Raw genomic sequence first — 16,637 nt, forward strand, 5'->3', positions numbered from 1 at the left:
CGTTAACTATAGGCAACATTTTTTATATTATTTTGGGTAGAGCAAGTGAGGGATAAAACTGGTAGATTTGTTTTTTGCCATCTGTGTCCCATTGCGGAGATTTCCCTTCACTTCCTGTCCCATAGCCAAACAGGAATTGAGAGGAAATCCCGGCAAATTAAGGGAATTTCTTGGGGACCCCCAGGTCACCAGAATGAGTGTCCCCATTGGAAGATTTTCCCTCTATTACTTTTCTGGGGACAACCCCACAGTTGGGATTTTCTTTTACTTTCACTTTCAATAATAATGGTAAACAGGACAAACAGAGGGAAAATCTCCCTACCGGAGACACAGACAGCAATAGAAAGTAACAGGTTTTCTAATCCATCTCCTCTCTGTCCAACACTAAAAAAAAAGTTTTGCTTTTAGTTATACTTTAATACTGGTCTCAGGAAGGGAAAGTCAAGCATTGCCCTGGACATTTTATCATGCAAGTGGTTGTGTGTAAATGAATGCTTTTTCACATTAAAGTGGTTCTAAATGCTGAAGGTTTTTTACCTTCATGTATTCTATGTATGAAGATAAAAAAACTCTGTGTTCAGAGGCCCTCCCAAGTCCTTACCTGAGCCCCCTCTGATCCTGCGACGTTCTCAACAGCCTTTGCTGTCTGGGAACTCTTCTTCCTCATTGGCTGAGAAAGCAGGGGGTGGGGCCGAGCTGTGGCCCTATGTGTCTTATGCCTAGTTCACACTGGCATTGAAAGCAGGCGTTTGAGGGGCGTTTATAATGCTCCTCAAATGCCAATGCAAATGATACTATGGGCAGCACACAATGCTGTTCACATTATCAAAACAAAGCATTAACATCGTGTTGCTTCAAAATTGAAGCCTCATGTCAAGTCAGGAGGAGTTTGTAGCCTTTCAATGCCTCCCATTCAAGTCTATGGTGACGCTCCTCAAATGCACTGGTAGGCGTCTGCAGGGCATTTGCAGTGCAGTTGCAGAGCATTAATAACATTACAATTTATATGGACATATAGAGCAGCAGCTCGGGGACAAGCACGCAGCGGTAGCCCCAGGGTGAGCGACCTTCCCTGGGGGCACTGCTCGAGGGGGAGGAGCTTATCTCTCTCTGTCAATGAACGCAGACAGGGTGGCTCAGGAGCAGGCCCGTATGGGTGCCCCCATGGAAAGTGGCTTTCCTTGGGGGCACCATGCAGTTGGAGGGGGACCCCAGAAGAGGAGGATTGGGGCTGCTCTGTGCAAAAGCACTGCATAGAGCAGGTACGTATAGACATGTTTGTTATTTTAATTAAAAAAAAAAAAAAGCAAAGTTTTAATATCACTTTAAAAGTATTGTCATTTTTTTATGCACCAGTGGCGCAGTGTTGTTGACCCCTGTTTCACTGTAGTGTATTCTTGTATAGAAAGCATTTGAAAAACATTTCTGAGTCCTTGCTACATACTGGACTGTGCATCGATCACCTGTTTTCAGTTTCGGGTACCTTTGTGTACATCTGATGTCCTGCCTGTGATGTGTCATTGTCACCAGGGTCAAAAGGCTATTCCAAGACAATATTGCATCCAGCACATTGGAAGTGCAGTACTGACTCTTTTTTTTTAAGCACATTGTGTGTGTTCCTAATACAGGAGCTCAGTGCACCCGTTGTCTGTTTGTTCTTTGTAAAGGTAGCACTGACATCATCCCTATGCTGTACATTGAGTGTGCAGAGGTCACAGCTGTGGGAGGGGCCTAGGTCAACCCACTACAGGCTGCTTGCAGAAAACTACAAAAGGGGGCGGATACGAGACCAGTCACCTATACAAGGAGAGAGAACAGCAGTGACCGGTCTGTATTCCAGGACACTCCTGCACAGGGAGATGTTGGTGTAGGTGTTTTATACTGGATTACTGCACAGTTTTGGAAGATATACACAAAGAACAACAAAAAGATCCAAGTAAGAATACACAAGGCCCGTGTATTTACACTATTTGTGTTTAGTCTGGAATTCAGCTATAATTTATGTTGCTATTGCATTCATGGCACATTTTTGTATACACAACATATCCTTTTTTTGCTTCGTTTAAAATGTTTCTAGTCCCCCTTAGAAGGAAAAGCAAAATCAAGGTAAATAAATGGTAAGTGTACTGTATTGTGGATGAATCTGAAAAGCATAAAAACACATTGGGGTTGATTTACTAAAACTGGAGAGTGAAAAATATTTTGCATTTGTGCATGGTAGCCAATCAGCTTCTAACTTCAGCTTGTTCAAATAAGCTTAGAGAGAAAACCTGGAAGCTGATTGGTTTGTATGCAGAGCTGCACCAGATTATGCACTCTCCAGTTTTAGTAAATCAGCCTCACTATGGGGCTGCATTTGCGTTTCTTCCGAATCTGATGCCCATGTACACAAGCCAATCAATGTTAGGCCTCTTGCACATGGGAGTAAAAAATGCTGTGTCTTTACTGATTTGAAATGAGATGCATTGTTTTCTATGGAACAATGCACACAGCTGAGCAAAGATCAGTAAGACATCTTTGAGTACAAAGCCATAAAACCAAAAATAGACAATTTTGCTTTTGAGTGCAGTAATTTACGTGTCTAAGTATGTTTACGTGGGTATAAATGAATATATTACAGCACTGGCAATGAACAAAAATTCTACTCGTACACTACACACATTTACCCTCCTATAGCACCTATTAACACATGGTTTTTATGGAACATTTTACTTGGGATCTTTTTCTCAACACAATCCTGAGTATAAACATTAGTGAATAATTACACCCATTTGCAACTGGCCTTACAATAAATTCTAATTCTAAGGCTCCATTCAGACGGACGTGGACACCCATTCTGTGTGCAGGACGCATTTGTTATTGCACCTGCATTCACCCCGAGCTGAAAGCAGGCAGTCTATAGAGGTGGTAACAGACACAGCAGCTGCATGGACACAGCCGCATGTCAAAATCGGACATGTATGCAGAAGCATGGGTATGGATCCAAATGAATCCATGCACCCACTCCTGCATGCATGACAAATTTTTGCATTTGGATGTGTCCGGCTGCGTCTGTGAAGCCACTACATCTGCATCCATCTCTATAGACTGCCTGCATGTAGCTTGGTGTGGATGCAGATGCAATAACAAATGCAGCCTGCATGTAGAACGGGTGTCAATGCTTGTCTGAATGAAACCTAAAATACTGCCACAAAATGACAGTTTATCTTGTTTGCAACCATGGCAATACGGATGTCCTGGAATTCGGATTACCCTGCACATGGGATTGGTTATTTGCTTTAAATATACTTAAACTTATCACACCTAAATTCAGGTAAATACTCAGACTAAATGGCACCCTTGAAAAATCATTACATGCATTTATATGTGTTTAGAAATATCCTCTAAATGCATGTGAATGCAGATTTGACAGTGCCATTGTGATTAAGGCTTCACTCTTTAAAGCTGAGGGTCACTTTTTGACATAGGCTGTTGTATGCTCTTTCCGGCTTCCTCTCTCATGTCACAGTTCTCTAGCAATCCCTAGATAGCAGCTGTGAAACTCCATCTTGCCCCATTGGCTGAAATTATAGTTTTCATTGGTCTGACCCCAGCCAAAAGAAAAAAAAAAGTCTCAGCCAATCAGAAAAAAAGCGATGAGATCATTGTATCTATAGATTATGTAAGAATCCAACTACCTTCATCTTATGTCTAGTCTGAATTTTCACAGCTGCTGTCTAGGGATTACTAGAGAGCAGTGACAGGAGAAAGAAAATAATAAAGAGCTTGCAAAAGCATCTATACAGAGTTAATATTATACTGAATGGCAAGATTTTATTGAACGTGTTCACATTAAAAATAGATACATTCTTCTATACCAGGTCTTCTGCATAGAGGACACAGGGTCTACTTACCAGTGGCATGACAGAACAGGTGAAGTGTTCCATGGACATGAACAATCTGGCCCTGATCACTTAGGAAAGGAGGAAGCAATTTGAGAACATCTGTGTCAGCACTAGACAGGACTTCAGGCTGCATGCTGGATAGTGAAGGATGTAATTCGGAGGCCATAGAGGACACAAAGGAGGTGGCAGAAGAAGGAAAAGGTATGGGAGATGAGGCTGTGTGGCAGACAAGGACACAAGAGAAAGAAAGAGGGAACTAAGAAAGATCAAAGAAAGTAAAAAAGGATGCAAAACACTACTAAAAAGAAAGTTCATGCATTGAACAAAAGTTTGAAATTAGAATGATAACAGGAACGTGTACATGGGCCAAAGAATGACAAAAACACTAACTTACATTTCTTAGAATAAAATTATACTTTAATATTAGGGCATCATGAATTTACATTTATACAGAACTGTTATAGAAAAATAAACTTATTTTCAAAGTATAAACAGCAAGAATCACAGTGTGGTTTTGTCCTTTGTTTACAGCTAAACAATATAATACACTGAAAGAATGCCCTTCAATGAGTTTAACTAGCATGCTTTCCAGTCCGCATAGCATGTGGATTCTGCAGGCAATTAGTCTCAGTCTCTTAGTCTGCAGTTTCCTTCCAGTGTTTTCACAGGTAGGACCAAAAGTCACTGTTGAAAAGTCTTATTTTTCCCTTATAGTCCATAGAAATGTCAGCTGGTGCTTCCATTTAAGTACAACCAGCGCATAACTAATTCAGGGATTTTGGAAATGCTTAAAATACATGTTGTTCCACTATACACAATCTGTTTTACTGTGTACTGGAATTATTTGCATCTTTCCCAGTGTCAGTAGTTAAGTCCACATTCCAGTTCCTATTGTGACGCATAACAAGTAAAAACAGCTCAGACCGCTCACTGCCCTTTTCCTCACTCCATCGCTCTAATACCCAAAGGTTACAAGGATAACAGTTTTGTTTAACATTATGAAAAAGTAGGACAGTAAAGGTTGTGTTCCCTGAGAAAGCAATTCGAATTAAAAAAAACTAAACAGATCCATAGCAAAGCTTGCAAGCAAAGTAACATAGATTATATATACAGTATTACAAATTTTGTTCTGGAAGTTTCATCTTCAAGTACTAATGAGAATAGCTGTACCCCTATGTGGGCAAAGTACCAGATACTTACCAATTTGATAAAAAAAAAATAACTTCCAATTTGGAATTAAATTTATAATGTGAAAGCACTTGGACAGTCTTGTGCAAAGAAAGAAACAAACTAAAGAGGAATGTAAGAAAAAAAAAATGGAAACGATATACAAACAATTCATTTAGGTTAAAACTATAAACAATAACCATATATCCTTTTATGAAATGGAGTGAAGCTGAACAGCTGGCTGCCAAGTAGCCCTATTACATCTGGCTCAGTTATATTACTTGAAATGAAAGCATCGGTTTCAATCACCGTCGGAGTCGGCGTATTTTATTTCACATTTGACATCAAACGGTTGGTCCGTTTCCTTTTCCTCGGTTGTTTCATCTTCTTTATGAGTGATATTGCCATTACCACATTCTGCATCCGTCTCATAGCCAGTGTCAGGAGGTGCTTTACCTGTCCCACTACTCTGCTTCTCAGTACACCCTTTTTCCACTAAGGTTTCCTTCAAACCCTGCTCACAATCTTTCAAGCTTGGAGGACTCTTCTTTTTGCTAGACAGCATAGCAGAGCGGTATTTCAGACAAGCGTCAGGAAGGAACCCTTTGTAGCAATTGTATATCAACAAGATGAAGAAAAGTAAAAAGAATACTATAACCAGTATTATGAGAAGAGAGCAGTCATTGTTGTTGGTCAAGTACAAGGCCTTTTCCACATTAGGAAGGGAGCTGAATACCTCTTCTGACACAAAGACTGTTGGTGTTGTCATTTTGTTATTTAGATATGTCATACCTCCAACAGATGTAGTTACTATTGGAGTAGTTGATGCTGATGTGGACATTTTGGTGGTTTTCTCTTTTTTCACTTTATACAATCGAGTGGTTTCCATCATTCCTTCCATTCGTGTTGATGGTGATGCAGTTGTGCTGGTCATGGGAGGTGGTGTCTTCTCGATCTTTAGAACATGTTTGATCACCAACTGGGAGAATACTTTTTTCATCACAAGCTCTTGTGACCAGCACTGGTAAATGCCTGCATCAGACTCCGTCACATTGAATATGATTAGAGCACTGTTCACAATATATTTGGGAGGGGCCATGCTAACGCTTTCATTATTGAATGTCCACACCACTGAAGCCAGATTAGACTTGTAAGAACATTTCATCTCTATTGTGCTTCCTGCCTTGACAGTATACTGCTTACTTTCCTGGATCCCTTTATCAGCAGAATCTAAAAAAGTGGGGCATACATCAACAGTGATTCTCTTATATTACTCTACAGCTAAAATCAATTAAAACAAATAGTTAAACTAATTGTACAAATGCAAGTCTTGCATTTATTCCTGCATATTCTGCATAATGTAGCTGGTGCACTGTATAATATAGATTAACACAGCACTTTTGACTGAGTTTGCATAAAGTTATATTGTGCTAAGGCTTAACTCTGCTATATACAGTATATTAGGGATGCATCGAAACCGGTATCAGTGCAGATACTGAGTATTTTCTTGAGTTCTCGTACTCGTGAAAATGCTCCCAATACCTGGAACCGATACTTTGCGGTGCGATTTGAGTCAATACAAAATGTATGAACGCAAATTGCAAAGCAAATAATAGCATGCAATTGAACAGGAAGACGGTGCGATTCTTGTCCAAATCACACGTGGTTTCCCCACTGTTCCTTTGTGAACCCAGGCTTGTCACATGAGCGGTGTAGGATACCTCACTGCACCAAACCCATTGCTGTCACAGAAGGAAAAGCTGAGGATCTGAAATCCCCGCGGCTTTCTCTCCTCTCATTGCAGGGATGACAGCATGGCTTTTGTTTGGTCAGCATCGTCATGGTGCTAACCAATCAGAAGATATCTAGCCGGTACTGTCATCCCTGCAAGGAGAGGAGATGAAGCTGTGGGGATTTCAAATCTCCAGACCTGTGAAGTGACAGTGGTGGTCCCAAATCCCACCAGAGCTCAGCAGTGGTGGCGATTCCTAAGCCTATCTTATGACTGGTCCTCTACACTTTCTCCTGTAGGGTATGGATTCCTCCATAGCTCTGCAGTGTAGGTTCTACACTTTTCTCTAAGGCACAGAGTGGAGAGTGGAGCATGATGCGTGCCTGGGGCTCAGTGTGCGGACAAGTACGGACGTGGCACTTCTCCCAGCTATTGCACTTATGGCTGGGTTGCTATGGTAGCTCCCCTGCAACAAGTTGCTGCCTGGGAGTGAGGTGTCTGTGGAGTGCGGGGAACATGGCAGCTGGCCCCTTCTCCAACAAGGTACAGATATGGAAGGGTGCTGGAGGGAGGAGGCTACATTTTATTGCAAAAGAGAGGTCGCATAAAAAAAAGCTGGGGATTTGAAATCCCTGCAGTTTTCTCTCCTCTCAGTGCAAAGATGACAGTACGGCTTTTGATTGGTCAACACCATCACGCAGAGATTTCAAATCCCCAGACCTGTGAAGCGGTTTTCTCTCCTCTCCTTGCAAGGATGACAGTATGGGCTAGATGGCTTCTGACTGGTCAGCATAATGACGGTGCTGGCCAACCAAAAGACGTACTGTTATCCCTGCACTAAGAGGAGAGAAAGTCATGGGGATTTCAAATCCCCAGCTTTTCCTGCTGTGACAGCATGGGTTTGGTGTAGAGAGGTTTCCTGCACTGTTCCTGTGTGAACTCAGGCTTGGGTTCACACATGAACAGTGGGGAAACTGCATGCAATTTGGCAGAAATCACACTGCATTCCTGTTCAAATTGCATGCTATTCTTGGAGTGCAATATGCAGCCATACATTTTTTGTTGATGCAAATTGCACAGCAAAAGTATCAGTGCTTGGTGACTGAAAGTATTGGTACTTATACTCGCTGATCAAAAAAGGGCATCGGTGCATCCCTGCAGTATACAGTATGTTGCTAGAAGTGGGCTTTTTTCATGAGCAGACCATTGAGTGTATGTCAGGTTGAATTATTAAGACGAGCCATCATGACTTTACAAATCTGTAAGGATTCTCATTTAAGCTAAATAACAGGTGACAAAACTTACCTGGACATTGAGAAGAATCACCATTTAGAGACTGAATCAAGGGCCTGTGGTTAAACAAGACAATTTATATATGAGTTGAGTTCACAATGCCAGATTCTCGTCAAAATTATCATTCAGCCATGCCAGAATTTCTTATCCTACAATACTCTTAATATGGTTTTATGATCCTTAAATACTTATAGGATAACTAAATACAAAGAACAAAAATATATTGCAGCTTATAGTCCTTAGATGTGGTTACTACATCCTTCCTTGTCAAATCCTTTAAGTCGCACTGAAGATAATCTTCTTTCCTAGCTATCTTTTGTAATCTACCAGTTGTCCTGCCCTCTATGTAATGGAGATGGGAGATATGGACATGCTTGGAGTCTATATCAGAAGAGCTGCCTATGGTGACAACCATTCATTCACAAACGTTCCTTTCATAGATAAGGTGGAGGAGTGATGTAGCCACCCAAGAACAGGAAGTGCGTTATTTAAAGGATTATTAGATGAAAATAAAGCAGCAGAAGCTTGAAAAAAAAAAAAGAAAACAAATGCAGCAACCACACCAGAGACCGTAATCTGCGATATATCACATTTTTGGTTTTGGGTTTAAATGCACGTTTCAAACTTTGTTGTGACTACTACCATTTTTCATATTTCCACTTTAGTAATCCTTCAGCAAAGGTCAATGACATGCTAGATTCTTTATATAGATAAATAGAAGCACGAATAAACTCTACATTCATGTATTTTCAATCATTTGAAAGAGAACCGAGGAATGAACTTCACTGCCCTTCTGACTAGAATGATAGCCCAAGCTAGCCAACACACCCAATATTGGGATGATATTTAACACAGAACAGAAAGTGGGACTGAATGGTTAAAGCAGGAGTTCCAGCTGACAAAAAAAAAAAAGTCAGCAGCTACAAAAACTGTAGCTGCTGACTTATAAAGACACTTACCTATCCCTCGGTCCAGCTGTGTCCTCACCACCGCTGGTTTCACCAGCCGTCTTCTCTCCCTGGCGCCGGCATCGTCAGTGTGGGCACCCGGCTGTGACAGCTTGTGGCTTTACAGCAGGGTGCCCACTGCGAACTGTGACGTTTCCTAGAAGACTACGGGGAGGGGGACAACGACAACTTCCGCTTCTGATCACCTAGGCGATTGCAGCAGAAGTGGGAGCGGGTACCTGTCAAATTCGAGTACCCGCTCCCCAAAGGTGCCAATCCTTAATGGGGAGCGGGGGATAATGCATTAAAGTGGAACTTCCCCTTTTGGGTGGAGCTCCTCTTTAATCGTGATTATATGCTTTATAAATGCAAATCTGGAAGAAAGTTTCTTGGCTATTCTTCCTTGCTTTGTGCTGTGAAAGAAGTAGAATCTAGTGCTACATTTACAGCTCATTGCATTGTACCATTTTAGGTACAGAAACAGCCATCTATGATCAGGCTCTATACATAGACCTAAAGTGGTTGTAAAACCTCTTACCTATACTCAGTGAAGTGACTGGCCTCAGGTGATACAAAGAAGTGAAAAAAATCCTCCTACAAAAGCTGTACCTGTTTATCTGTAGCATTTGTCCTGTACAACCTTGTAAAACTCAGATGAAAAAGATGGTTCACAGACTCAAACCAGGAAGCAGGAAGCTGCAGTTACACACTAGACAAGAGCTCTGAGAGTCAATTGGTGGAATGGGACACACCTTCCTTCACACAGCACACAGGAAAAGAGCTGAGGCTGTCAATCACAGGCTACATCACCTTTTTATCGCTTGGTGTCAGGAAAACTTGTCAGAAGTGACTCATGCAGATGACAGATGAAGGACACAGCAAAGATAATTTACACTTAGTGCTTCAGATAGAGGCAAGTAAATGCTATAGATATGTGTACTTTGTTCAGCTTTCATGACTAAGGTTTACAACCACTTTAAGAACTGTATGCCCAGCTCCAGAGCCTGACCTCCAATAAAATTATCATCCAGATTCTCTTCTTGCTAAAAGTACCTTCTGAGACCTTTCTACATCTGTAAATATACTCCTGGTATATAAAATTGTACATACATTTTAGCTTTTAATGGTTTCCCAAACATTTTACACACAAATATACATTGGGTTAAGATTTTGCAGGTCAATCTACACTAACACACATTTAGCTACTACAACTGTGTAACCATCCCCAAACCAGGCTGGTGTAGTGTAAATGATTTACTAAAGAAGAAAAGAGAAGGATGAATTATGTACCTGTCAGTGTCAGCCTCCAGAAGGATTTCAACACAGGAATTTTTGACAGGGTGCCAAGCACAATAGGGATCCCTGGTCAGCACACACTCAGCACAGGACGTGAACTTCTCGCAGAAAGCAACAGGAGACTGAATCACTTCAACACTGGAGCCAGCATAGATGTATCTTTTGTTCTGCAAAAAAAGAATTTCATAAAGGAAGATGTAGATAAAGCAGAAATGAGTGAACAGTCAATGCATATACAGTAATCCTGCTGGCAATACCTAGCCATGTACTGCCCTAGACACCACAATATATGGCAGCTGAACAGATACTGTGCAGTAACTGGCACCAAAAGCAATGTCATGTTAACGAGAAAATTATTAAAGCAACTGTGAAATTACAGTATCATGATGGAAAATGAAATCAGAAGGCTTGTGCTTTCAAGCATATACATTTTCCGCTGCAATTTCACTTATCATGCCAGTTGGGAGTAATGAAAGGGAAATATATTCACGGATGATGGAAAATAAACAGCTGCTGGCACCTGTGGCAAGCAGTACAGTTATTGTGAGCACAGCCAGTATTTCATTAAACAAAAAAAAAAAAAAAAAAAGAATCAGTGCAATAATCCTCATATATTAGCTTTGTTCTATGATACCAGGTTTTGCTTAGACTGCTCAATCTTGTCTGGCATTCTGGATATTTCAGCCAGGTCACTGCTGCTGCAGCTGCCATGCTTAACTCACACCAAAGTAAAGGAAGAGTTAAGTGGAATGTGCATGCCCAAGGATATTTTACCTAGTGGGAGTCCATTATAAAAAGGACAAGCTGCATTCATGGGCAGTCATCCATTCGGTAAAAAGTCTTTTCTGGTGACAAAGTCCATTAGCTCTCTGCTGACTGTACTGTGAATGCAGTTTAGCTCTGCATTTTAGTAAAAGTAAGCTGTTGGGAGTGTGTTTTTGTGTGTATATATATATTTATAAAAAGGGACTAAATTGTTACATAAGTGTTGTGTGTTAAAGAACACAAACTCATGGAAATGCATATTGACTGCAGTTACTTTGAAATTTTGCAACTAAAAACAAAAGGTTTACCTGCTTATTGGAAAGTAGTAATGTCTGGATTGCTTGGTGATCAGGGAACAACACTATCTCCTCAATAATACGCATTTCAGTGTCATTACTTATTGCTTTGTGCAGCATACCTTTATCTAAGCAGGGAAAAAACAAATATAAAAAATGCACACAATCCCAATAAAATGTAATATTAGAAAAAAAAATCAAAGTTTGTTTTAAAAGTCAACTTCCAACCATCATATTATTATCTAAACAGTAAGCACAGTAAGCATAATCACAAATATCAAGCAGAGCAATTAGAAAACCAGCCCCTATCACTCCTCCTGTTCTCTCCATATTAATAAACAAGATGCCATGGTTGTCCCAGCATCACACAATCACTTTTTCTGAAGGCAGTCAGGTTGCGCATGCACATCTACACCCTTGTAGGTCTAGAAGACTCACCACAGACAGCCCATACAAAGTGTCACACAGAGGGAATGTCTGCTTACAGCAAGATGTCATAAAAGTAAAGCACACAAATACAAAAACAGAGAACATTATCATTATCACAAACTTTGGACCTGCAGGTATACATAAAACTACATATAAGGAAACGCTGTACACATTTGGGGTTTCAGAATAAATAAACGTTCGTTGCATGCTTTTATTGCAACACTAGATCGTTAAAATAGCAAAGTTATATACTGCATATTTAAAGATACACACATCTTCATTATAGGTATTTTACAAGCACAAAGCATTTGAGTTTTGGATCTGTGTCTTATTTATTAACACTGCCCAGTTGCGTAGCAGTATTCTGTGTTTGTATGTGATAACAATTTTTGATAATTTCTATAAAAATAAAAAAAATTATACATATATATATTTATTTATTAGGATCCTACCATTTAGTTCTGAAGGAGCTTTCAGAAAACAGTTCAGGTGGTGTTTAATAAATTTTTTACTGTGTTTTGCTGGAATGTGGGGCACAGACTTAAAAAAAGGAAGGTTTACAGGTAAATGCCCATTACAATTTCTATAAAACATAGTTTTTGTTCTTAATAGAACTACTAATTCAAATCATAACCACCGTTTTCCCATACAGAAAATTCAAAAGTAGAGAAACATTTATTGGGTTTCCCTCTGCAAATAGTCACAGACTACTTTTACTACTATCACCTACCTTTCATGTTACAGACAAGAAAGGTAGGTAACATGCACTTGTGCAGTGCTAAGACTTTCCTCTCACCTGTACTTAAAAACATGACATCGTAGCTATTGCCATCCAGTGCTTTGACCTGATCCACGACAATCTGAGTGTACGTCACATTCTGAAGCACTAGTCTAGGCTTTTTTCCTATGGGGGTCACAGACTCATCCATTAGAGGGTGATCTTTAACAAACTGTAACGTTTTGTCCGGCAGGTTCAATGAGCTGGTGTAGTTCATGGCTTTAGCCTCATTATTGATGCACTAAATCACAAGTTAAAAAAAAGGTTTTTTAGAATAAACAGCACAATGTTCTGCAAATTTGAAAGACGTACTAAACAAATGTGATTTGCAAACAGAGGAGTACAGATCAATCAACACGTTCTTGGGACATTTAGAAGCATGGATGTCAGCAGTGAGAAGTTTGCACCACTAGGTTTTTAAAACTAAACCAGACAATTTGCAGATTTCTTGTTGAAAGTGGTTGTAAACCTCCAACTTAAAAATGAGCATAGCATATCCTTCCAGTGTGTATTTTCCTCAATCCAAAGTACCAAGTGTCATTTCTCTCTGCTGTCTCTTCCCTCTTCTTTCTCCACGGGTCACTGATTATTGTCCAACCTGACCCCACAGCATCTGGCTTACTCCGTCTCCAGCACATAACAGCTGATGGACAGCTCGCTCTCAGCTTGCATATATTTCCCTATGATTCTATGTAAGGTGTGTGGGGGTGTCATTTCCCTCCACTCAGGTTTCACTGAGCTTTGTGCTGTAGCTGCATAGAGTGAGACATGAGATCCCCTCCCCTGCCCTCACTGCTGAGAAATAGCCTTTGATCTGTGTGTTTTATGAGCATGTAGAGAAGGGAGGGCTGCAAATAAACAGGTACAACTTAGGTAGGAGTATTTTTCTAATTTCTGTGTATCACTTAAGGCTTACACATGTAAGGCTTTACAACCACTTTAATTAATGGTTTCTTAAAGCATATCTGTGATCAAAATGTAAAATCATATATTCGTTTCCACATTAAAATACAGTTATTTCTAGCCAACCCCATATTAATCTGAACGATCTTGAAGCTTGTAAACATACTTTGTGATGATCCCCACACCTTTACTTCTTTGAATTCTGTGACACATATTCATTATGCCTAGTTGATAGGTACTGCTGTGCCACACATTTCACAGAGCCTGACTTCTGAACTACAAATGTGTTGAGAGGAGGAGCTTCAGGAGGCGGAGTTAGTACAGGAGACACTGCTTGCACGCAGCAATGTACCATGGGATATGTAGTCCTTAGAATGTGAAAGTAAACAGCAGGAGAAGCTGCAAAGCATGCAAGGAACCCAGATGGTCAGCAGACAGGCAGAGTTCAACATGAAAGGAGATTTTTCAACTATGCTTATACTGAATTGTAAAAAATAACTTATTTGTATTGCTATTATAATACTAATGATATAGAAATAAAGTGTATGTGGTGACCATACAACGAATTTAAGTGTGTGCTACTTAAAACTCTAATTTCTATTTATTTTTTTTTATTATTTTTCACAGTAAATAAAAAAAAAATAGTCCATGGAGCATTTTTTTGTTTTTCAATGCTAGACAAGCCATTTTATCAGTTACATATTACTAATTTCAGATCAACAGTTCTACACTCAGAATATTAATATCAAGACTGTTCTCTGTGCTGTCACTTTCAAAATTATCTATTTTGATGGATTGTAAGCAAACTGAATTGTACTAAAATATCCATGTGTTCTGGACCGCAGAAAAAAATTGAACATTCCAAAAAAAAAAAAAAAATCTTAGTCTTAACCACAGAGTGTGACCACAGGCATAGATCTCCAGTTGAAGGAATGACCACAATCAAATACACTCACCGGCCACTTTATTAGATACACCTTGCCAGTACTGGGTTGGACCCCCTTTTGCCTTCAGGACTGCCTTAATTCTTCATGGTATAGATTTAACAAGGTGTTGGAAACATTCCTCAGAAATTTTGGTCCATATTGACATGATAGCATCCCGGCAGTTGCTGCAGATTTGTCGGCTGCACATCCATGATGCAAATCTCCCATTCCACCAAATCCCAAAGGTGCTCTATTGGAGTGAGATCTGGTGACTGTGGAGGCTCTTGGAGTACAGTGAACTCATTGTCATGTTCAAGAAACCAGTTTGAGATGATCTGAGCTTTGTGACATGGTGCATTATCCTGCTGGAAGTAGCCATCAAAAGATGGGTACACTGTAGTCATAAAGGGATGGACATTGTCAGCAACAATACTCAGGTAGGCTGTGGCATATAAACGATGCTCAATTGGTACTACGGGGTACTAAAGTGTGCCCAAAAAATACCCTCCACACCATTACACCATTACACCACCACCACCACCAGCCTGAACCGATGATGCAAGGCAGTATGGATCCATGCTTTTTATGTTGTTTATTAACATCTGAATGTCTCAGCTAGAATCAAAATTCATCAGACCAGGCAACGGTTTTCCAATTTTCAATTGGCCAATTTTGGCGAGCCTGTGTGAATTGTAGTCTCTCTTTCCTGTTGTTAACTGATAGGAGTGGCACCCGGTGTGGTCTTCTGCTTCTGTAGCCCATCTGCTTCAAGGTTCGACGTGTTGTGCATTCAGAGATTGTATTCTGTATACCCTGGTTGTAACGAGTTGTTATGTGAGTTACTGTTGCCATTCGATCATCTCGAAGCAGTCTACCCATTTTCCTCTGACATCAACAAGGTATTTTTATCCACACAACTGCTGATCACTGGATATTTTCAGGCCATTCTCTGTAAACCTTAATGATGGTTGTGCATGAAAATCTCAATAGATCATCAGTTTTTGAATTACTTAGACCAGCCCGTCTAGCACCAACAACCATGGCACGTTCAAAGTCAGTTAAATCCCCTTTCTTCCCCATTCTGATGCTCGGTTTGAACTTCAGCAAGTCATCTTCACCACGCCTAGATGCCTAAAGGCATTGAGTTGCTGCAATGTGATTGGCTGATTAGCAATTTGTGTTACAAAGCAATTGAACAAGTGTTCCTAATAAACAGGTCGGTGAGTGTGTTTTAAAGCTAACTATTCTATCCATTAACAAAAACAATATACATAATATAAATATATATGACAATGTTGCAAAAGAAAAATAAAAATAAAACCAAAACAAAAAACTTACAGCTCCCGGACGAGGCTTGGGCACCTCTCCATTAAACTGCACCCATTTAGTATGTGCCTGTTCCACAGTGGCACTCTGCATGTATTTGCCCCTTGAAAACACTTCTTCCACACTAGATACTTTGTATGCACACACTGCTGACATGCCAACATTGTTTCTGTAAGGAAAGGAATGCATTAGAGTTATTATAATCATTGAAATTCAGTTGCCAATATGTTTTCTTTCTGGTTAAAGAAGTTTACAATCTTTAAGTGATACCAGATCTTTAGGTAATAAATCTCTTCATACAGAATATAACTTCTACCTAACTCTCAAAGCGTTCTCATACCAGATTTGTGACTGCATAAGAGTATTTGCAAAATCTGCCAGATTTAAAAAAAAACAAAAAAAGCACCTCTGACTGCCTGTGGAACACAATTCGTGGAACAATCACTAAATTCATCTGACATCTGTTCAAAATGGCCATACATGCTACAATCTAACTGTGCCACCTACTTTAGCTTTACGAAGGCTGTGCACCATGAATGCCTAAATAGTCAGTTTCAGTTTGCATCCAATCGAGGAAGTCCTCATAATACATACAGTACTTGTCGTTAAATTGGTTGTAAACACATTCTATGCATTAAGATAAAAAAAAAAAAAACCTTGCACTGCCTGTTACCCCCCCCCCCCTCCTCCCCCTCCCTAATACTTATCTGAGTCTTTTAGAGATCAGTGCTGTGCCCGGCTGCAGGTCTTCTCTCCGCTCTGATCTCAAAGGCTTTGCTGATAGCAGCGGGAGCCATTGGCTCCTTCTGCTGTCAATCAAACCCTGTGAGCAGAGAGTGGGAAATTGGGCCGAGCCAGGCTGTGTGTGTCTACGGACACACACAGCTCAGCTCAG

The 16,637-nt window shown here is 40.2% G+C and overlaps 1 protein-coding gene across 3 annotated transcripts in view; it reads right to left on the reverse strand.

Moving 5' to 3' along the window:
* Positions 1 to 16,637, reverse strand: part of LOC149436061 (semaphorin-4D-like) — a 78,661-nt gene that overhangs the window by 15,245 nt on the left and 46,779 nt on the right. For 2 of the 3 annotated variants that reach the window (XM_089662172.1, XM_089662171.1), the window contains exons 10-15: positions 15,755 to 15,911; positions 12,606 to 12,828; positions 11,393 to 11,508; positions 10,314 to 10,486; positions 8,089 to 8,132; positions 3,894 to 4,100 (exon numbers count right to left, since the gene is read on the reverse strand). In XM_089662172.1, the coding sequence (XP_089518298.1) occupies positions 3,894 to 4,100; positions 8,089 to 8,132; positions 10,314 to 10,486; positions 11,393 to 11,508; positions 12,606 to 12,828; positions 15,755 to 15,911 (920 nt within the window). Of the gene's footprint in view, positions 1 to 3,893; positions 4,101 to 4,274; positions 6,282 to 8,088; positions 8,133 to 10,313; positions 10,487 to 11,392; positions 11,509 to 12,605; positions 12,829 to 15,754; positions 15,912 to 16,637 lie in introns of those variants that run through there. The other variant, XM_089662170.1, reaches the window with a different exon arrangement.

This window comes from Staurois parvus, unplaced genomic scaffold, assembly GCF_062004578.1.
Source record: "Staurois parvus isolate SC_StPar_1 unplaced genomic scaffold, SC_StPar_1.0 ptg001432l, whole genome shotgun sequence".
Classification (NCBI taxonomy): Eukaryota; Metazoa; Chordata; class Amphibia; order Anura; family Ranidae; genus Staurois; species Staurois parvus.